At 43.6% G+C, this 15,777-nt stretch overlaps 1 protein-coding gene across 5 annotated transcripts in view; it reads right to left on the bottom strand.

Moving 5' to 3' along the window:
* Positions 1-15,777, bottom strand: part of ME3 (malic enzyme 3, NADP(+)-dependent, mitochondrial) — a 69,400-nt gene that overhangs the window by 30,248 nt on the left and 23,375 nt on the right. For 4 of the 5 annotated variants that reach the window (XM_009323451.1, XM_009323447.1, XM_009323448.1 and 1 more), the window contains exons 4-6: positions 11,516-11,591; positions 6,160-6,321; positions 3,082-3,185 (exon numbers count right to left, since the gene is read on the bottom strand). In XM_009323451.1, the coding sequence (XP_009321726.1) occupies positions 3,082-3,185; positions 6,160-6,321; positions 11,516-11,591 (342 nt within the window). The remainder of the gene's footprint in view (positions 1-3,081; positions 3,186-6,159; positions 6,322-11,515; positions 11,592-15,777) is intronic. The other variant, XM_009323450.1, reaches the window with a different exon arrangement.

Genomic DNA, 15,777 nt, shown 5'->3' with positions numbered 1-15,777 from the left:
AAGCCTCTGACACACTTCCTCGTTTCATTACTAGGTGGCTATTATGAGACCAGGAGCCCTTTCTGCCGACTGTAGGGGTCTCCAGCTATAGAAATTTGACATCTGTTTGATATTATTATTCCATTAGAAGAGTAAATCTTCACTCCCCTGGCTTTCTTGTGGGCTCTGACACATTCCACTTCAGTGACAAATGTCTCTTGAGCCAGCAGAGATTTGACAGGGTGGCAGGTACTCCTGCAGAGGAACTGACAAATGGTTTCCATGAGAAGTTGACGTACCCTCAGGAAGTAGACAGAATTTCTGCATGAACATCAAGCTGAAAAGGAAAACCCCAAATTGCAAGAGATTTGTGGCAACCCAAAAAGTTCCTCACCGCATAACTGAATTTGTATGTGACATTATAGACTTGCATAAGAAATTACAGCAGACCGAAGATCACAGCAGTTTGTACTCACAGGTTTCCTCACACGTGGAAGCAGGCTACAATAAAGCAGCATATTCTTGACCTTCTGAACAATTTCTGCTTCCTTTCGTTACAGAATTGAGAGCTCCTACTGGGTTGCATCCAGTCATTCCAGTGGAAACTTGAGACCAAATGAATCTATTTCATATAAGTTTGCCAAACCCAGGCTGATAGCAGGATTATTCACCAGCCCAGAGCTCACAGAGGATCACACTCCAACAACGCTTTAAAGTACGCTGGTGGTCAGGATGATAATATAGGGTAATAGCTCCTTTCATTCAAGGATCTCCAAATACTTTACAGATGTGAATGGAGAAGTGCAAAGTGGAATTTCCCAGCCCCACTTTGCAGAGAACTTTTTGGGGGCTTACTGTGTACAAGCAATTCATCCTGGCTAAGAGAAATAAAAAAGCTGGGACAGGGGCCCCAGGAACTTGACTCCCATTACTTGGATGAAAGCATTAAACATGACATCACCTCCTGACAAGATAAGAGTTCATTGTTTTGTGGCTGACTGTCTTCTCCCTTCAATGTGGAGATTAGCTCATGTAAACTAAACGCAGGAAAATAACAGCCAATCCTTCCTCTCCAGCAGCAAGCACAGAAAAGGCAAATCATCTTTCTGGCCCTGTCACTGACATCGTGGGAGTAGTGGGTACAACGAGCTTTGCATTTAATACCACAAGCGTAAATTTCAGAGCCAAATTTATGATGGCTGAGACCATCATCTGGGTTCTCATTCCATTGTTCCCATTCTATCATCAACACCAACACTGCAATACCCCTGTGGTCTCTTGGCCAGAAGGAAGTGGGATAGTTTCCTTGAAGGATTAATTAGTGACTACAATCAAAACAAACAAAAACCCCACAAGTCAACCCTGACAGCTCTTAAATCTTTTCTACTTGTAAAGCCTCTTGTGATTTCCTAGTTGTGTTTTACCAGTTTTCTAGCCTCCACGAATTTCTTCTCCCTAGATAACCCACAAGTTTCTAACATAATATACACCGCAATCAACTGACATTTCAGTTAAGTTTCTCATCAAATATGAAGAAGGACGAACCAGAGCACAAACACGAAATTCTCTTTTTTGCAGTCATCCTTAGGTATTTTTAATCCAACAGGCAGGGCAGTGATATTGTGTTCATATTCACAGATATAGGAGCTATAGCACTGACTGATAGCAAGTATCTTTACACAGTAAGTGGGCAACTGCAGCTGGGCGAGTTGATGTACTGGCCGGCCATCATATGGGACATGTCTACACCATGCTGCTGAACAGCAAAGGAGGGACTCCTGCCCTAGCAGCAGCAGTGCACATGCACAGGGTGCAGCACAATGCTGCACAGAGCCACGTCAACAGATGCTGAAATTCTCCATGATGCACTCATCCCTCTCAAAACTTGGTTCGTCAGCTGTGACTGAATGGTCCTCAGCATTTCAGCCCCTATTTCCTACATCCCTCCACCCTCAGCCAGCTGGGCAGTCAGACCTTACGTAAAGATATGCTTCTCAGTGGACGGGTAGATGTTGTCGTTAGACACTGGACACGATGCCTCCTACCTCAAGGGAGACAAGATGAACTGAGAGCTGGTGACACACGTACCACCCACTCCCTCCCATTTAGGCAGGAACACACACACACACACACAGAGCTGCCTGGAGACACAGAAAGAGGGAAGATCAAACCTAGCTCCTTCAGCTGTGAAGAAAAGACCCTACAACATACAGACAGGCAGCAGCCTATTAATCAGGCACAGGCTGCAGCTCTCTGCCACTTCTTATCAATATCATTTGCTGCTTTAGGAAAGGCAGAAAAAGCTGCTTAGGAGCTTGGGGCTTTCCAAATATTATTTTTTTCCTTAACAGTTGTTCTCACTTATGGTAACCTCTCCAGATAGTGGCGGAGATTTTAACATATTTTCTTTTTTCAGAAAGAGGAACTCAATGCAGTGCAAGAGGTGCACATACAGCGCTGAGGTGTGGTTCTGCTCTTCCCATATCAAACTCCCTGGTACATCAGAGACCCTGTATCCCAGCTAGTCAATAAAAATGGAAATATGCACTCGGTCTGTCCCACCACTAAAAGGACAGTGCTTATAATCCTGACCTTCTCACTCCGCAGACTTAAATGCCAGCAGGGACGCTCCTGTTTTTAACAAAGCGATAGACAGGCAGTCTGCAGACTCACACAGACATCACCGTGTGGAGTAACGTGCCATTTCCAGTTAGATGATTTCCTTCACAATGGTGAAAACTAGAAACTTCCTTTACAAAATGTAAACAGACCAAAGTTTAGATTCTGCCTATGCTGAAAGAGGCTCATAAATGCATGATGGAGGCCAGATACAGCCCACAGGGCATATGTTTGACACCTCTGGCCTATATGGACAGGAAATGGTTATAAATAGCCAGCCCCATTTCAGTTCTCTGAAGACAAATATTTTTGACACAGAGTGCTCAAGCACAAAGAGTCATTTGTAGACCACCCAGGAGACTTGCATTTAAATGACCTTTCTTTGCTTGGACGATCAATTATACTAATGTTTATTTCACGAGTTGCAACATTTGTTCTTAAATGGAAGCAGCCCAGAGGAGCCATGTACATAATCCCACTTACTTGTTGGTAACTGCCTGCATAAACTCATCAATCAGTTCGTCGTACTGTTTCCCACGAACCCTCTTGTGTTTCAGTCCAATATAGAGTGGATCACTCAGGAGAGCCTAGGACACAAAGCAATTCTGTTGACATCTTCTCTTCCATGGATGAATGGAGATTTATGTCCCAGCCTACCCAAAAAGTTTGTCTGTTGTGGTCATATTAATTTTACTTACTACACAGTGAAGGCCAGCTCACACAGCTCTTCCTGAGCAGAAAATGTTCCATAAGGAGCTACGGACTATTTTTTTGTGTAAATAAAGTCGGAGGGATGTAACGCTTCTTGACTGCCATAGGAAATGGAGCTCTGCATCCCCAGAACAGCTCTACCACAGCTCCCTGCCAAGGTGCCTCACTCCTAGTGAATAAAACTGACCTTGTGTGGGGAGTGCTTACTGTTCAATCAGTTCTTAATTTTGCACTGAGGTTACCAGGAAAGCTGTTGACAATAAACAGTGCTTTGAGCAATGAAGATCACCTGAAGTAACCTGAAAAGACATGTGTCATATAGGCCTTTAGGTGCCAGCCCTGAGCTAACCAGCACCAGTGATGAGATGCCAAAACGTTCCCAAGCCCTGCACCTACCTAGCACTCACCTCCAGTTATCTGCAGGTGTCAAGGCAAGGTATTTTCATACAACAGATTAGTTTATTATTTGGCTCCCGTTGGGAATAAAAAACCAGGCCATTCCTCCAACGAATCCAGCAGGCGTTAAGTCAGGACCCTAAGCCACCTAAAAAGGACTGGGTCAGCATGGAAAAAACACATATTTTGGGAAAAATCACAGGACAAACAGTGGCAGGAGACAGGTGGGCCAACACTTCCGTGAGTCACGGAAAGCAACTCTACTTCCCTTCCAATTTCAGGAACCGAATCATAGACATGAGAAGGGGATGAGCCATCATAAACCTATTGTCTTGCAGCCACATGGGCCCTAAATATTGGCAGGTATGCTAAAATTAGATCTGTTTTTACAGCCACAGCTGTTTTCCCTTAGAAAGAAAGATGAAAGAGGTTTTCCTCTGAGTTTGATACATTAACTCTTCAGGGCCACGAAACAGAAAGCAGACGCATTTGCATTATTTCACTGATTGCTCCTATAGCGCCTTGTGCTCTGTGGCCTGTTCATGGAGTATAAAATTCTCCCATAGGCAAGCCGAGAAACACCAAGCTCTGAAAAAAGACCGATTTGCCAAAAGTGTATACAAAGTATTATGGACTGTCAGAAAGACAAGCTGGGAACTGATGCTAAAAATATAATACAACTGCTATATTTACTCCATTCTACCTGAGGTGCCTGTGTTAGCAACACAGTCACCCTAGGCTCAACATATATTAATAGGCAGAGATGAACAAGATGAATGCCTACAGGAGGTGTCTTATTTCTGCATTGATAAGAGTTTAGTCGTGGGGCAGGATGCTCGTAGGACGTGCTTAGGGTTGGGTTAAGCTGGGTTTATGCACATGAGAAAGCCATTAAATAAATAAACAAATTATTTATATTGTGAGGAAATATATTGTTTATATTGCTGGAAAACAGCAAGTTCTGTATCTTAACCCCAGCTGTGGAAATTGGCTTCACAGGGTTGTTCCTGGACACATAAGCTACACTTGATCTTGGGCAGAATGAAAGTCCCCGAGACTGACGCTGGGAGTCCCTTTCTCTGACACCATCTGACCCTTGGAGATGCCTAAAAATCATTGGTGCCACTTCGGATTTTAGTGTCCCCCTGGATGCTGAGACAGAAACAGATGGTCATGCATGGTCAGAAGCTTCCCATGGGAAGGGAAGCGCTTACACCCAGGTCCCTCTGGAGGGGAGCTCCAGCTGGGGGGCTCAGAGCATGCTGACCCTTGGTGGTGTGCAGACCAGCATGGAGGAGAAGGAAGAGATGAAGGAGCCAAAGTCAAGTACAATGCTCTATTGACTGGAAACTCCAAGAAGTGAGAGACTGACACTTAATTCCTGCTTTAGCCTCAGAGGGTCTGAACTCAGAGATCCCACTTTCCAGGAGAGACTGTGGATCAGGCTGAGATGAGCACACCCTATATTCCACAAGTCCATGACAGGCCACTATGCTGAAGGAATACAATAATCCTGGGATGAGAGACCAAAGAAGTAATTGGGAATCTCATCCCAGATGTCATCTGTGGCCACTGATTTTGCCTTCTTTCATTCTTTTCAAGTGTCCAGTGTGAGATACATGGGTCTGAGGTGAAAGAGGTGCAGAAAATCTAGCTTTCCAGTGAGCATAGGCATGCCTGAAAATGTTGGCACTTGTTTGCCTTCATACACAAACTCAAAGCTCTTATACCCCAGATTTGTTGTTTCTCTCAAGAAACATGTGTTTGGTTTACTTGGGGTCAAGTGAGGCACAAGTACATTTTACAAAAATGGACAAACCCGGGCCATCACAAATAACTATAGGATATTAATTTTAAAAAAGACATCCTCACAGATGTCCATTCTGGCATTGCTAAAATGTTGCACTTCAGTCTTTCTGAGCCAGAGTCATAAGGCAAAAATTTGCAAACAGATGGAGTCCTCTTGTCTGGTTATCATGTGCAGTAAAGTGTGCAATCTGACAAAACACTGAAATTAATCATTCCCAATCCACCCACCAGGGATTCTCCATTTTCTGGAATACAGTCACCTCTATGCAGACACGAGTATCCGCCTGTTTTCTCACAATTACCAGAGGAAGAATAAATCTGGGACTTCCTGTACAAAATATTTCAATTCACCTTGCCATGCTGAAAGGTGGAGCTGACCCTTCAGCTCCAACAGGCAACACTGAGTCTTCTCACCAGGGGGTGACCATGAGGCTATTTAGTGTTTATTTCAGTTCCCTGTAAGAGCAAAAGTTTCTTGAGCATCGAACAGGAATGGAACCTGCCCAATTCCCTGCAGTGCTGGTCTAGCCATCGTCTCATCTTGGATGTCTCTGGCTTTGCCTCCACCTTTAGGGAACTGGCCTCAGTTAAGTATTAATCTCAATTCTTTCCCCCCCCCGTCAGATTTATGAAAAACTGTCTTACCTCATTGTCTGTGCCAACATCCAGCAGGACAGGGAGACACTGTTGTGGGTGAACTCCACCACAAGCTGTGTACAAAGCAAGCTTCCCCACTGGGATACCCATGCCGTAACTTCCTAGATCTCCTAAACCGAGAATCCTCTCTCCATCTGTCACCACGATAGCCTAGGAGGATCAAGAGAGACTGTTGTATGGTGTTGCCAAGGCTCTAGAAGCAAAACCAGCTCCACTGTCTTCATGCCGATGCCATTTTGCAGTTGCATTGTGCAATGGATATTTGCTCCTTCTACACGACACCATGTTAATTAGCTGTTAGTAATAGAGGGCTGCTCATTTTTGGGGGTAGAGATAATGTGGTTGATGAATAGTGGCTCGCAGCATGGGAGAGCAGCAGCTCTGCTTGCCAACACTTCAATTCACTTGTAGCAGAGTCCAACCGGCATGGCTTTTTGTGTATCCTCAGCTGTATAACAAGAAGCATACAAAAGAGATCCGGCCTTGATTTTTCCTCTCTTTTTCTGGAAAAAGAGCTCTGTACGTAAGTGTTTGTGCTTATGAACTGCATCTGTGGAAGTAACAATCTCATGTCTTCACAGTGTTGTAGAGTAGCTGTGGAGTAGCCAAGATCAGATAATCAAACCAAAACTCATTATAAGTGGGTCCCTTTGCCTCTGGTCCCCCTGACTGCAAGGTAGGTAGACAGAAGCCATCAGCATGGGCACCAGCATGGACTGCGGAGGGGATCCCACACTATGTTTTTAATACTAGACCTTTTTTCCCCACCCAACTGGGAGTTAAACAATTGCCATTTAACTCTTTGTGCGGTTGGCCTTTTGCATTTCAGCAATACTGTAATGTGATACCTCACCAAAATCTCTGACCCATAATTTTAGGTTTTTCTTGTTATTGTATCATTTCTTTGTGACAAGAAGGGAAATAAAAGCCTGCTTAATGTTATCCAAATTAGAAGCCTAAAGTTGAGCTGTTCAACCCACGCAGTACATCATTGAGACCTTAGGAGGCAAATGACCAAGCAGATCTGACTAAACTTCCCAATTTTTATGTTAACTACTCTGTTTGTCGGTTTTGTCCCCAGGGTCAGGCGCTCTTTGGGGCAGTTCTGAAATCCAGTAAGAACAGGAATATACTGGAGTCCAGTCCCACTGTGGGAGAAAAGCTGTAAATACAATAATAAACTTTGACTTTCAGCACTGTCCCAGCACTTCAGAGAACAGAGCGCTCACATCAAATGGTTTATCAGACTGCGGGAAACTCAAGTGCACAGTCTAGCTTGGATTTCAAAGGACAAGACTGCAGAGAAGTTCTTTATTTGCTGATCTGCAAAGTTAAGGCTAAACTTAGGACATAGGACATTCACATGTGTGTGCTTCAGTGAGAAATCAGAGAATGGGAGATTAGAAGCTATGTCAATAGATGTACTTCCTTGGGGAGGGGGGGATAATAAGGATGCATTGGTTTATTGCTGCAATGGAGAAGCATTTTGTTGTTTAGGAATGGAATAAACCTCTTGCTGCACTTTCCTTTCTCAGGAAGAATCGTACACATCTGTTTCAGTGTCCTTTCTTATTCAACATAAACTATATACACATTCCAAGGCTATTGGAATGTGTATTCCAATATCTTGGAAGGCTATCTTCTCCCTCAAACTAAACCACTGTTTGTAATGGCAGAGCAGAATTACATTACATTGCATAGTTCAGGGATAAGCCCGAAGAGAAACTACAGATACAGAGGACACATGCATCTATTCTGGCTTTTACATCTATTTTGCCCTTTAGCAAGAAACCCCCTCTGGTAGTTTGAGGCTTGATACGTTCCAGGGTTGTAATGCACGTAATAATAGTGACAACCAATATGTAATAGGGATTATTTTGAAATGATCCTCCTATATGTAGAATATTTTTTGTTGTGCTGTTGCCACTTTCTTGTCACTAGGAGTTAGAATTCCTAAAAGTGATCCTTCACTGAAAAATCTATTAAAACTAGAAGGACTATACACCTATCCTTAGGCTAGAGGTTGGACAATCCCTGGCATGGGAAATTCAGTCATGGCAGCGATACACTTATCCACCTCAATTTTTGAACATTTACTGATTTGTTTTTCGTTCTGAGTCAATGTGAAGTGTTAGCGATGGGAAAGTCTCTTTTTGGGTGGGCTCCATCTGTTTCTGGGTGTGCGCTCACTTCTTTACCACACCCAGAGGATGGGTGTGGGATTGGGATTGGGACTGGAAGGCAGTAAAGGGAATAGAGAAAGCAGCAAGCACATGCACTGCTACAGGTTTACCCTGAAACTGATGCAAATTATATGAAAAGGAGTTAAAAACCTAACTATGCAGAGAATTTTTTTTTTAAATAATTAAGTTCTAATGAATCAAAATATTTCTCTGGATCATAGGTCCAGAGAAATATTTTCTCAGGCAAGCCTAAAAACTTCTCGATAGCACTTAGACATGCATAAGAGAGAAAATTTCTTCAGCCTTAGATGTGCTGCACCCTACAGGTACCAAAGCTCCTCAGGGTAACACTGAAAAACACAGGGGAACAGAAAATAAAGCACGGGAGACATTCATTGCTGTCTGTATCAGAGCGGGGAAACTGAATTTACATTTGTTTGTGGCTCTTCGGATTTGAAAAACACTGAAAAAAAGTGCACAAAGTTTCAGTGGGTACCTGATATACAAGCCCATTAAAGTAATGTTTTTAAACGCTCACATTCATGTGATCAGACCTCAACAAACAAGACATTAATCTCTGGCTGAGCAGGACAGACGCTTCTAACTGAACCACTGGTTTAACAGTTAGGAACCTGATTTCTACTTCCAGCTGTGCTATGAATTTTCTTGATGACTCTGGTCAAGTCTCTGGCTAAAGGTTAGGTGTGCAGTTTAAGCCAGTCATCTAACTGGTTTCTAAACTTCTTTGAGAGCTGATGGGGAGAGACGGAAACCTCCAGAGTGCATCTCCTCCCTCCAGCAGCTGTTTTGGGAAGGGATGAAAGGGGTATTTCTCTTTGAAGATGCTCATCTCCCTCTTCATTGATCACTGCAGAAGTACTCACAAGCTGAGATTAGGCACTGAGTCTTCAGGCAGCTGATGTTAACTGAGATGACTCTGGACCGTAGGCTGTATCCAGTCAGCTGCTGTGGGTAGCTAGCCCAGTTTTGCAATACCTAAGTAGGAGACATCTGGCCCAGCAGAATGATCCAGAGCACTACGCTGATCTCCGAGCTGCTGAGGCAAAGCAGAGAGAGGCAAGCACCGCTACTGGCATTCCCGCTTCTCTGTAATGATTGCACAAGGTCAACCTTTCTAGGATGAACTGGTACCTTGAGTGCACCAACAGAAAACACTACATGGAAGGATGAGTCGGAACAGCCCTGTATAGCAGTAATGCTGACGGGGATTCAAGACGCTGAGTGCACTTCTCAGGGTGAGCATCCTATGGAAGGAGGGAGGAAAGTAAGGTAGGAGGGCCAGTCCAGTAGCTTGCAGGGCAGCACATCTGTCTAGGAATAGGAGATACGGTTTCTACATTACCCTCACTTTGAGGTGGTTTGAACTCATACCTGTCATTCCTCAGGATGACACCCTACCACAACACTATCCTGTATGATTCTCTGCATTCCTCCTGCTCTAGTTGGGCCATCACACAGAAAAGAGTACAAGATAAGGAACCAGAGAGAAAATTAGCAAGGGGAAGCACTGATGAGGGCTATCGACATTTTATCCAATGTTTCTTCATGGCAGGATTCATTAGCAACCCTGGAAGAGACACAAAAACCCCACACTCCTACATGAGTGTGCTCAGAAATGGTTTCTTCTCACTCATTCTGCTTCCAGCACTCTGATTCTTTCAGAGCAGCCCAGCTTCAACAGGAGGGGTGGAGGTGGGGCACATCAGAGCTTGGCTGAGGCTTTGCTAAGCTAAGCAGAGCACCCCTCCAGCCCTTCTAGGCAGAGGATGCAGGCCTACGACCCAAATTTCCACGGTAAATGCTGTTGCCATGAAGCTCTAAGGAGCCCCAAAGCAAAAGGTGGGGCAGCATGTCCAGGTATTTCTTCACTGTCTTTAATGGGACTTACTCTTGGTGTTCAGTGTGGTCCAAGCCTTTTCAAAAAACTGGGTCCCTCCAGGGACTTAGGTGCAGTCCAGGTGCCTCCCTACTTATCTCAAAATCTCAAGTGTTCCAGTGCCTACCAGTTCAGGCATGGAGAAGTCTGTGTGCAAACACACAGGGAACCCTGCGGTCCAAAACAGCGATACTGATGAAATTAGCTGCCTTTGTAGTCTGGCAAACCTGGAAGGTAGATAGTCTGAATCTCTTCCATGGACCACTGCCCTTCCTACGGTCTGTTTTGGGTGCCAGAGGGGGCTGTTTCAACAACAGTCTCTAATCTTTCTGTGCCAGTTTCCCCACCTGCAAAAACATCTCTATCAGCCATAATGAGTTCTGCTCACGCTCCTAAGTCAGAAACAAATGGAAATACTGAGATCTTTGGACAGAGCAAGGACAAAATATCTAGTTTGCATCTGTTCTCCATGGTTCCAAAGACAAGGTTATAGGAATATGATTACTTTTTCTGGAAACATGTTAAATTCTTTTTTTTCCCCTTAGAAATGGAAAATGCTTGCAAGATTTTCTCAGCTGCCAAACCTTTGCTCCTGGAAGAAACAGCTAACTGATAGGGGACCGAAGCTCTGTTGATAGCCAGGGAAATTCCCAGGCACATGTGCTTTCAGACTGATGGAAGGAGGTGACTGGCAAGACCTGTCTTAAGTGTTGACTTTATTTCATGCCAGGGACTTGCCCAGCCCCAAGCTCTAGAGAAAAACACTTCACAAGACCATTTTTTGGGTGGAGTGTCAGTAATATTTTCAACTGCTGGATATCAAACATTATTTGCAGAGTTGCCAGTGTTCTGGATGCTCCATGACTCATTGGATTTGGGAAGGAGTCCTACAAGCAAGTCGGTTACAGAGATATCTTGAAAAGCTTTGGTACATCTAACAAGTTGCGAGTTAGCCACCGAATTCTTCAACACACATATCTTACTTCTTCGCTAGGGCCCTATTCTGTACAAATCTATTATCATGATGCTCTTTTTATTGCCCAAGGTCCTGCTACCTTTAATAAAGATGTTCCTCACCACATACACACATGACAGTCTCTGAATTCCAACCACTAGACTGGACACTCTCTGAGGAAGGGAATATTTCTTAGCTTGTCCTTTTAAATAGACAATTCTGTAAATAACGCCATGCAGTTCCATTTAATATCTCATTTTCCACCCAACTCCCTGTAATTTCCCAGTCCACAGATGACATGCCACATACCTTAATATTTTCTTCAGGCCAAGAGTTCAGCATTGTTGCAATATGGCCTTTGTCATGGATGGTGATAAACAACCCCCTAAGAATAGAAAAAAAAATGAAGAAAAAGAAGCCTTGTCATAAAATTAATAACTTCAAGATAAAATAAAACAGGTGAAACTTGAAAATGAAGGGAAATGAACTACTGAGCACAAAGCCAGGCTATTCATTGCCACGGAAATGAGACTTCAAGGGACTGCTAACAACAAGTTTAGTTCTCATTTCAAAACCCCAAGGCTCAAGATCTTTAATGGCAACTTCAGTCAGCAGCCACTGGTGTTGCACATTTCACCCTTGTGAAACATCTTTGCTCCGGGGAGCAAACTCTGCTCTAGTGCAGAAGAGCTTTCTAGTTAAAATAATTCTGATAAATGCAGGGGAGGCTGATGGTTTTACCTTAAACGTTGTTACACATTCTTTCCCAGGGAGCTTATTGCTGGCAGTTCAAACAGTGAAAGCATGATCCTTCTCACCCAGCTACCAATGTCAATGATGTGGATGGCTATTGCAGAGCTAGACATTTCAGGTCCCCTCTCTAGTCAACAGAGCTCCAACTGGATGTGATTAGATCAGTATTTGCCACGGCATTTGCTTTGACCAAGCCAAACCTGCCCTTGCAACACCGATTTTTCCCCTGAATATCTGACCCTAGTTTTTGACACTTGCATTCACCAAATGAAAAACACGAAAAATTATGGAAGTTAAACAGAAAATTAAATGTTTGGATGAAACCTCAGTATGAAGTATTTGCACTGACAATAGCATACCTGATTGTACTAAGGCTAATCACTTCTCAACACAAAGGTCTTCAAGGTTTAAATGAAAATGCCTTCTTTTTAATAAAATTAGGAACTGGAAGACAGCATTATTGAAACATGTTTTAGACCTGTGGCTTATTTTTCTCCTCTTTGCTGTTATTACCAAAAATAGTATCCTTAGCAGGGATTCTTCCAATACCCAGGACGGTTATTATTCCCATTGACTGACCTCTGCTCAGATATATTGGGATTTTTTGAAGCTCCTTTTAGCACTAACCCTAAAGAAACAACCTCCTCGATATCTGTCTCAGGGGAAATTGCTTATGTTGCTCACAGTGCTCTCTAATCAGCACAAATCAAGGGCTCTAACCCCATGATTCTTCTTGGCAGGTGGAGACACCCATTTTCTTTGCCTTGTTACCTTCTCACAAAAGCAGGAGTTGTACTGGTGATTAGTATCATCCGGAACAATGGAGAAATGCATGTTTGCTGCTTACATCTCTCTACTATTGCTCAGCCCCAGTAAGTTCAGATCAGCTCACTGTTTGGGGTTCTAATGTGAAATATTAGCTAGAAAAAGTCTCATTTTTAGAGCAGGCTGAAAACAACTTCCATTGTAAGTCCATATGAGTGACGAATAATCAAACATAATTGGGCTACTCTCTACAGCAAGGACTTCTCTCACGAGACTCTTCTAGGGGGACAGATATCTTCCCACAGTTAACTGTGGGAATCCTAATGAAAAAGCCCTTTACTTTGAAAAGAAGAAAAATAAAAGTGCTGACTTCAACACTGATCAAATCGCAATCACACAGAAAGATCAGAAATGCAAAAAAAAAAAAGGAAAGTAATGGTTCATTTATTCACCATACTTCTTTAAAACTGTGCCCAGTAACCAACAAACTAATCACATACACATGGCCTATCTCAAAGGCAGTATTCACAGATGTTAATCTTCATAAAAATGGGGTACTGTACTGCTGCCATCTACATTTAGAAAATAGTTATTAACCAGGAATTAAAAGCACAAATTAGTAACATCATTGCAGATACTTCAAGTTATGACATGCTTTTAAAAAGAATGCTATTGTTTTAACGTAACATTTTCCATGCATAATAAAGACACCTATTGCTTAAGTGTCTAGCTGCGTGTCTCATACATTCACATCTCTTCAGTGCTGAAGGGAGTACACCAGCTATTTAACCTTTGAAAGACATCCAGTGCTCACAGGAGAAGCTGAAACCCAACTGTCTACCCATGGCTGGCCCTGCGGCTTGATGAATTTCCAGTTGTTTCATACAAAGTGGAGAGGGCAGATACCCACTGCTTCTGAAGAGCTCCTGACTCCGACCGTTGTCTCAGGAGGGCAGTGGGCTGGTTTCCAATTTCTGCTCCGGATCTGGCAGTAGAGAGAGTTCAGCCTGGGTCTTCCAAAATCTGGTGACTGCCCTCACTATGTTACTTGGGAGAAGGGCTCTCACAGCTATCACCACGGCATGTTTTGCCTGAGGAAGGACTGGCTTGGCTTAGATAGCCAGGTCGGTGACTGAGAGCCAAGCACGGAGAGGCACCCCTCTCAGAATTTGTGTTCCCTTCCATAATATTATATTTATTTGATGTTAAGCAGGCCCTCCCATCGAGTATGCTGACTTCTGTGGATCCTCTTCTGAAAACAAAATGGCTACAACACACATTCATTCTCCCTTCAGGCTATGCCATTGACCAGATCCCTAGTCCTAGTTGCTTATCTCCGCTGTCACATGCATGGAGCAATTCAGGTGAAAAATTGCTCCTTACTTTACTCCAGGCAAAATCAGATGGTTTAATTTAGACTAAGAATTAACACACTAAAGGCACTACCAGCTTTGGAAGGGAAACCTTCAGGAGCAGAAATGGCAATCCACCTGGGGAAAGTGACCTCTCTCACTGACACAACCACATCGGGAAGTGGGCACATTATCTAAGCAAGCCTCATATTTCCCTAACGCTGAATCCGAGAGCCAAGGGCCCAGTTTCAATAAAACACAAAAGTTTCCAATGCCTTTAGGCACCCAGCTGGAGCACACTCCTGAACTTGGTCCATGAACTGTGGACTCCATCAGGTGTTCAGGCATTCAGAAGGGGATCCTGGCAGTGGTGAGCTCGAAGACCCTTTGTAGGCCAGGTATGAAACAATCAACTCTGACAGGCAGTTCAGCGAATTCACTGTGTTTTTAAGAAGATGCAAAGGGAAACAGACATCAGACTTTAGATTCAGGGGTCACAGGTAAGTCCTCATTTTGTGTGGTCCCCAGGAGAGTCGTGCTTTCCCCCCCGATGACAACAGTTACCCACAGAGATGAGCTGGCCAACTTGTTAAAATAAGATGCCCAAAATTGGCAGAGGGTTAATCTTTCCTAAAATCCCTTCTGCAAGGCAGGCAGAAGGAACAGGCAAGCTCCACAAACTGAACTCAGGAAAAGGTTGGCTGATGACTGAACAGGGAAGAGCAGCAGCCAGGTTTCTCTCAAGGGTACACAGCTTATAGGAGAGGTAACAGGAGCAAAAGCTTATTTGTGCCTTTGAGGACAGCAAGGTAGAGCTCTGAATACTGAGAATGACAGGCTGGCCTATGTGGACCAGTAGTAAATAAGAAACATCCAAGCGGCAAGAAAACCAATTAACTTGATTTTTCTGAGGAAAAGATGCAGCCTAAGCATTCTGAAGAGGGAATGCAACAGATGCTGCCTTTATCATCATGCCTTCTCCATCTCTCTTGGGATTACATTTGATAAATTGCTTCAGAGAAACAAAAAGACAATGAGGCAGTTCTTCTCTAATCCCCCTTGGGACTTAATAAAATGATTTGATTAAAATAAAACGCTAAAAAAATTAGTCATTTTGATCAAGTCACGTAACATGGGCACTGTGTGGGGTAAACACACATCCTGGTTTACCAGACCAGATCTTTATCCCCCACAGAGAAGAAGCTATACACACAGTTAGCTGGAAGCCAAACACACATGCATGGGGGTAAAAATACAAGAAATAGAGCTTAGTAAAAATTAACTGCCCCAGCAATGTCAAGCCAGAATGTATACGCTGTATCACTATTTCTGGCTAAACAGTAACCTTCAGAGAGCTGTTACCTTTGTGGGGGTAATTCAGAGCGGGGAGTGCTCCAACCTGCATTCATTAGGGTTTCAGAGCTCCAGCCTCCTATTCAGTCCATTAACATCACAGGTTTCACTACAGCTGCCTTTAGTTAAGGTGGAAGTCAGACTAGATTTTATTGTGCTGCTGAGCATGTCTGCAAGGTTCCAGGAAACTTCGAGGAGTATTACAACTTCTTAACTTGTCACTGACACAGTATTTCTATCTGGACTTCAGCAAGTCAAGTCAAGCTGCCTGAACTGGAATGCAGGATCCAGCAGACCCGCAGATGACCATTGTAGAATCTGTCAAAGGGGTTGGATATGTTCACCTAC

The sequence above is a fragment of the Pygoscelis adeliae genome, unplaced genomic scaffold (genome assembly GCF_000699105.1).
Source record: "Pygoscelis adeliae isolate BGI_AS28 unplaced genomic scaffold, ASM69910v1 Scaffold84, whole genome shotgun sequence".
NCBI lineage: Eukaryota > Metazoa > Chordata > Aves > Sphenisciformes > Spheniscidae > Pygoscelis > Pygoscelis adeliae.
The sequence above is the reverse complement of the archived record's forward strand: the minus strand, read 5'-3'. Positions and strand labels throughout refer to the sequence as shown.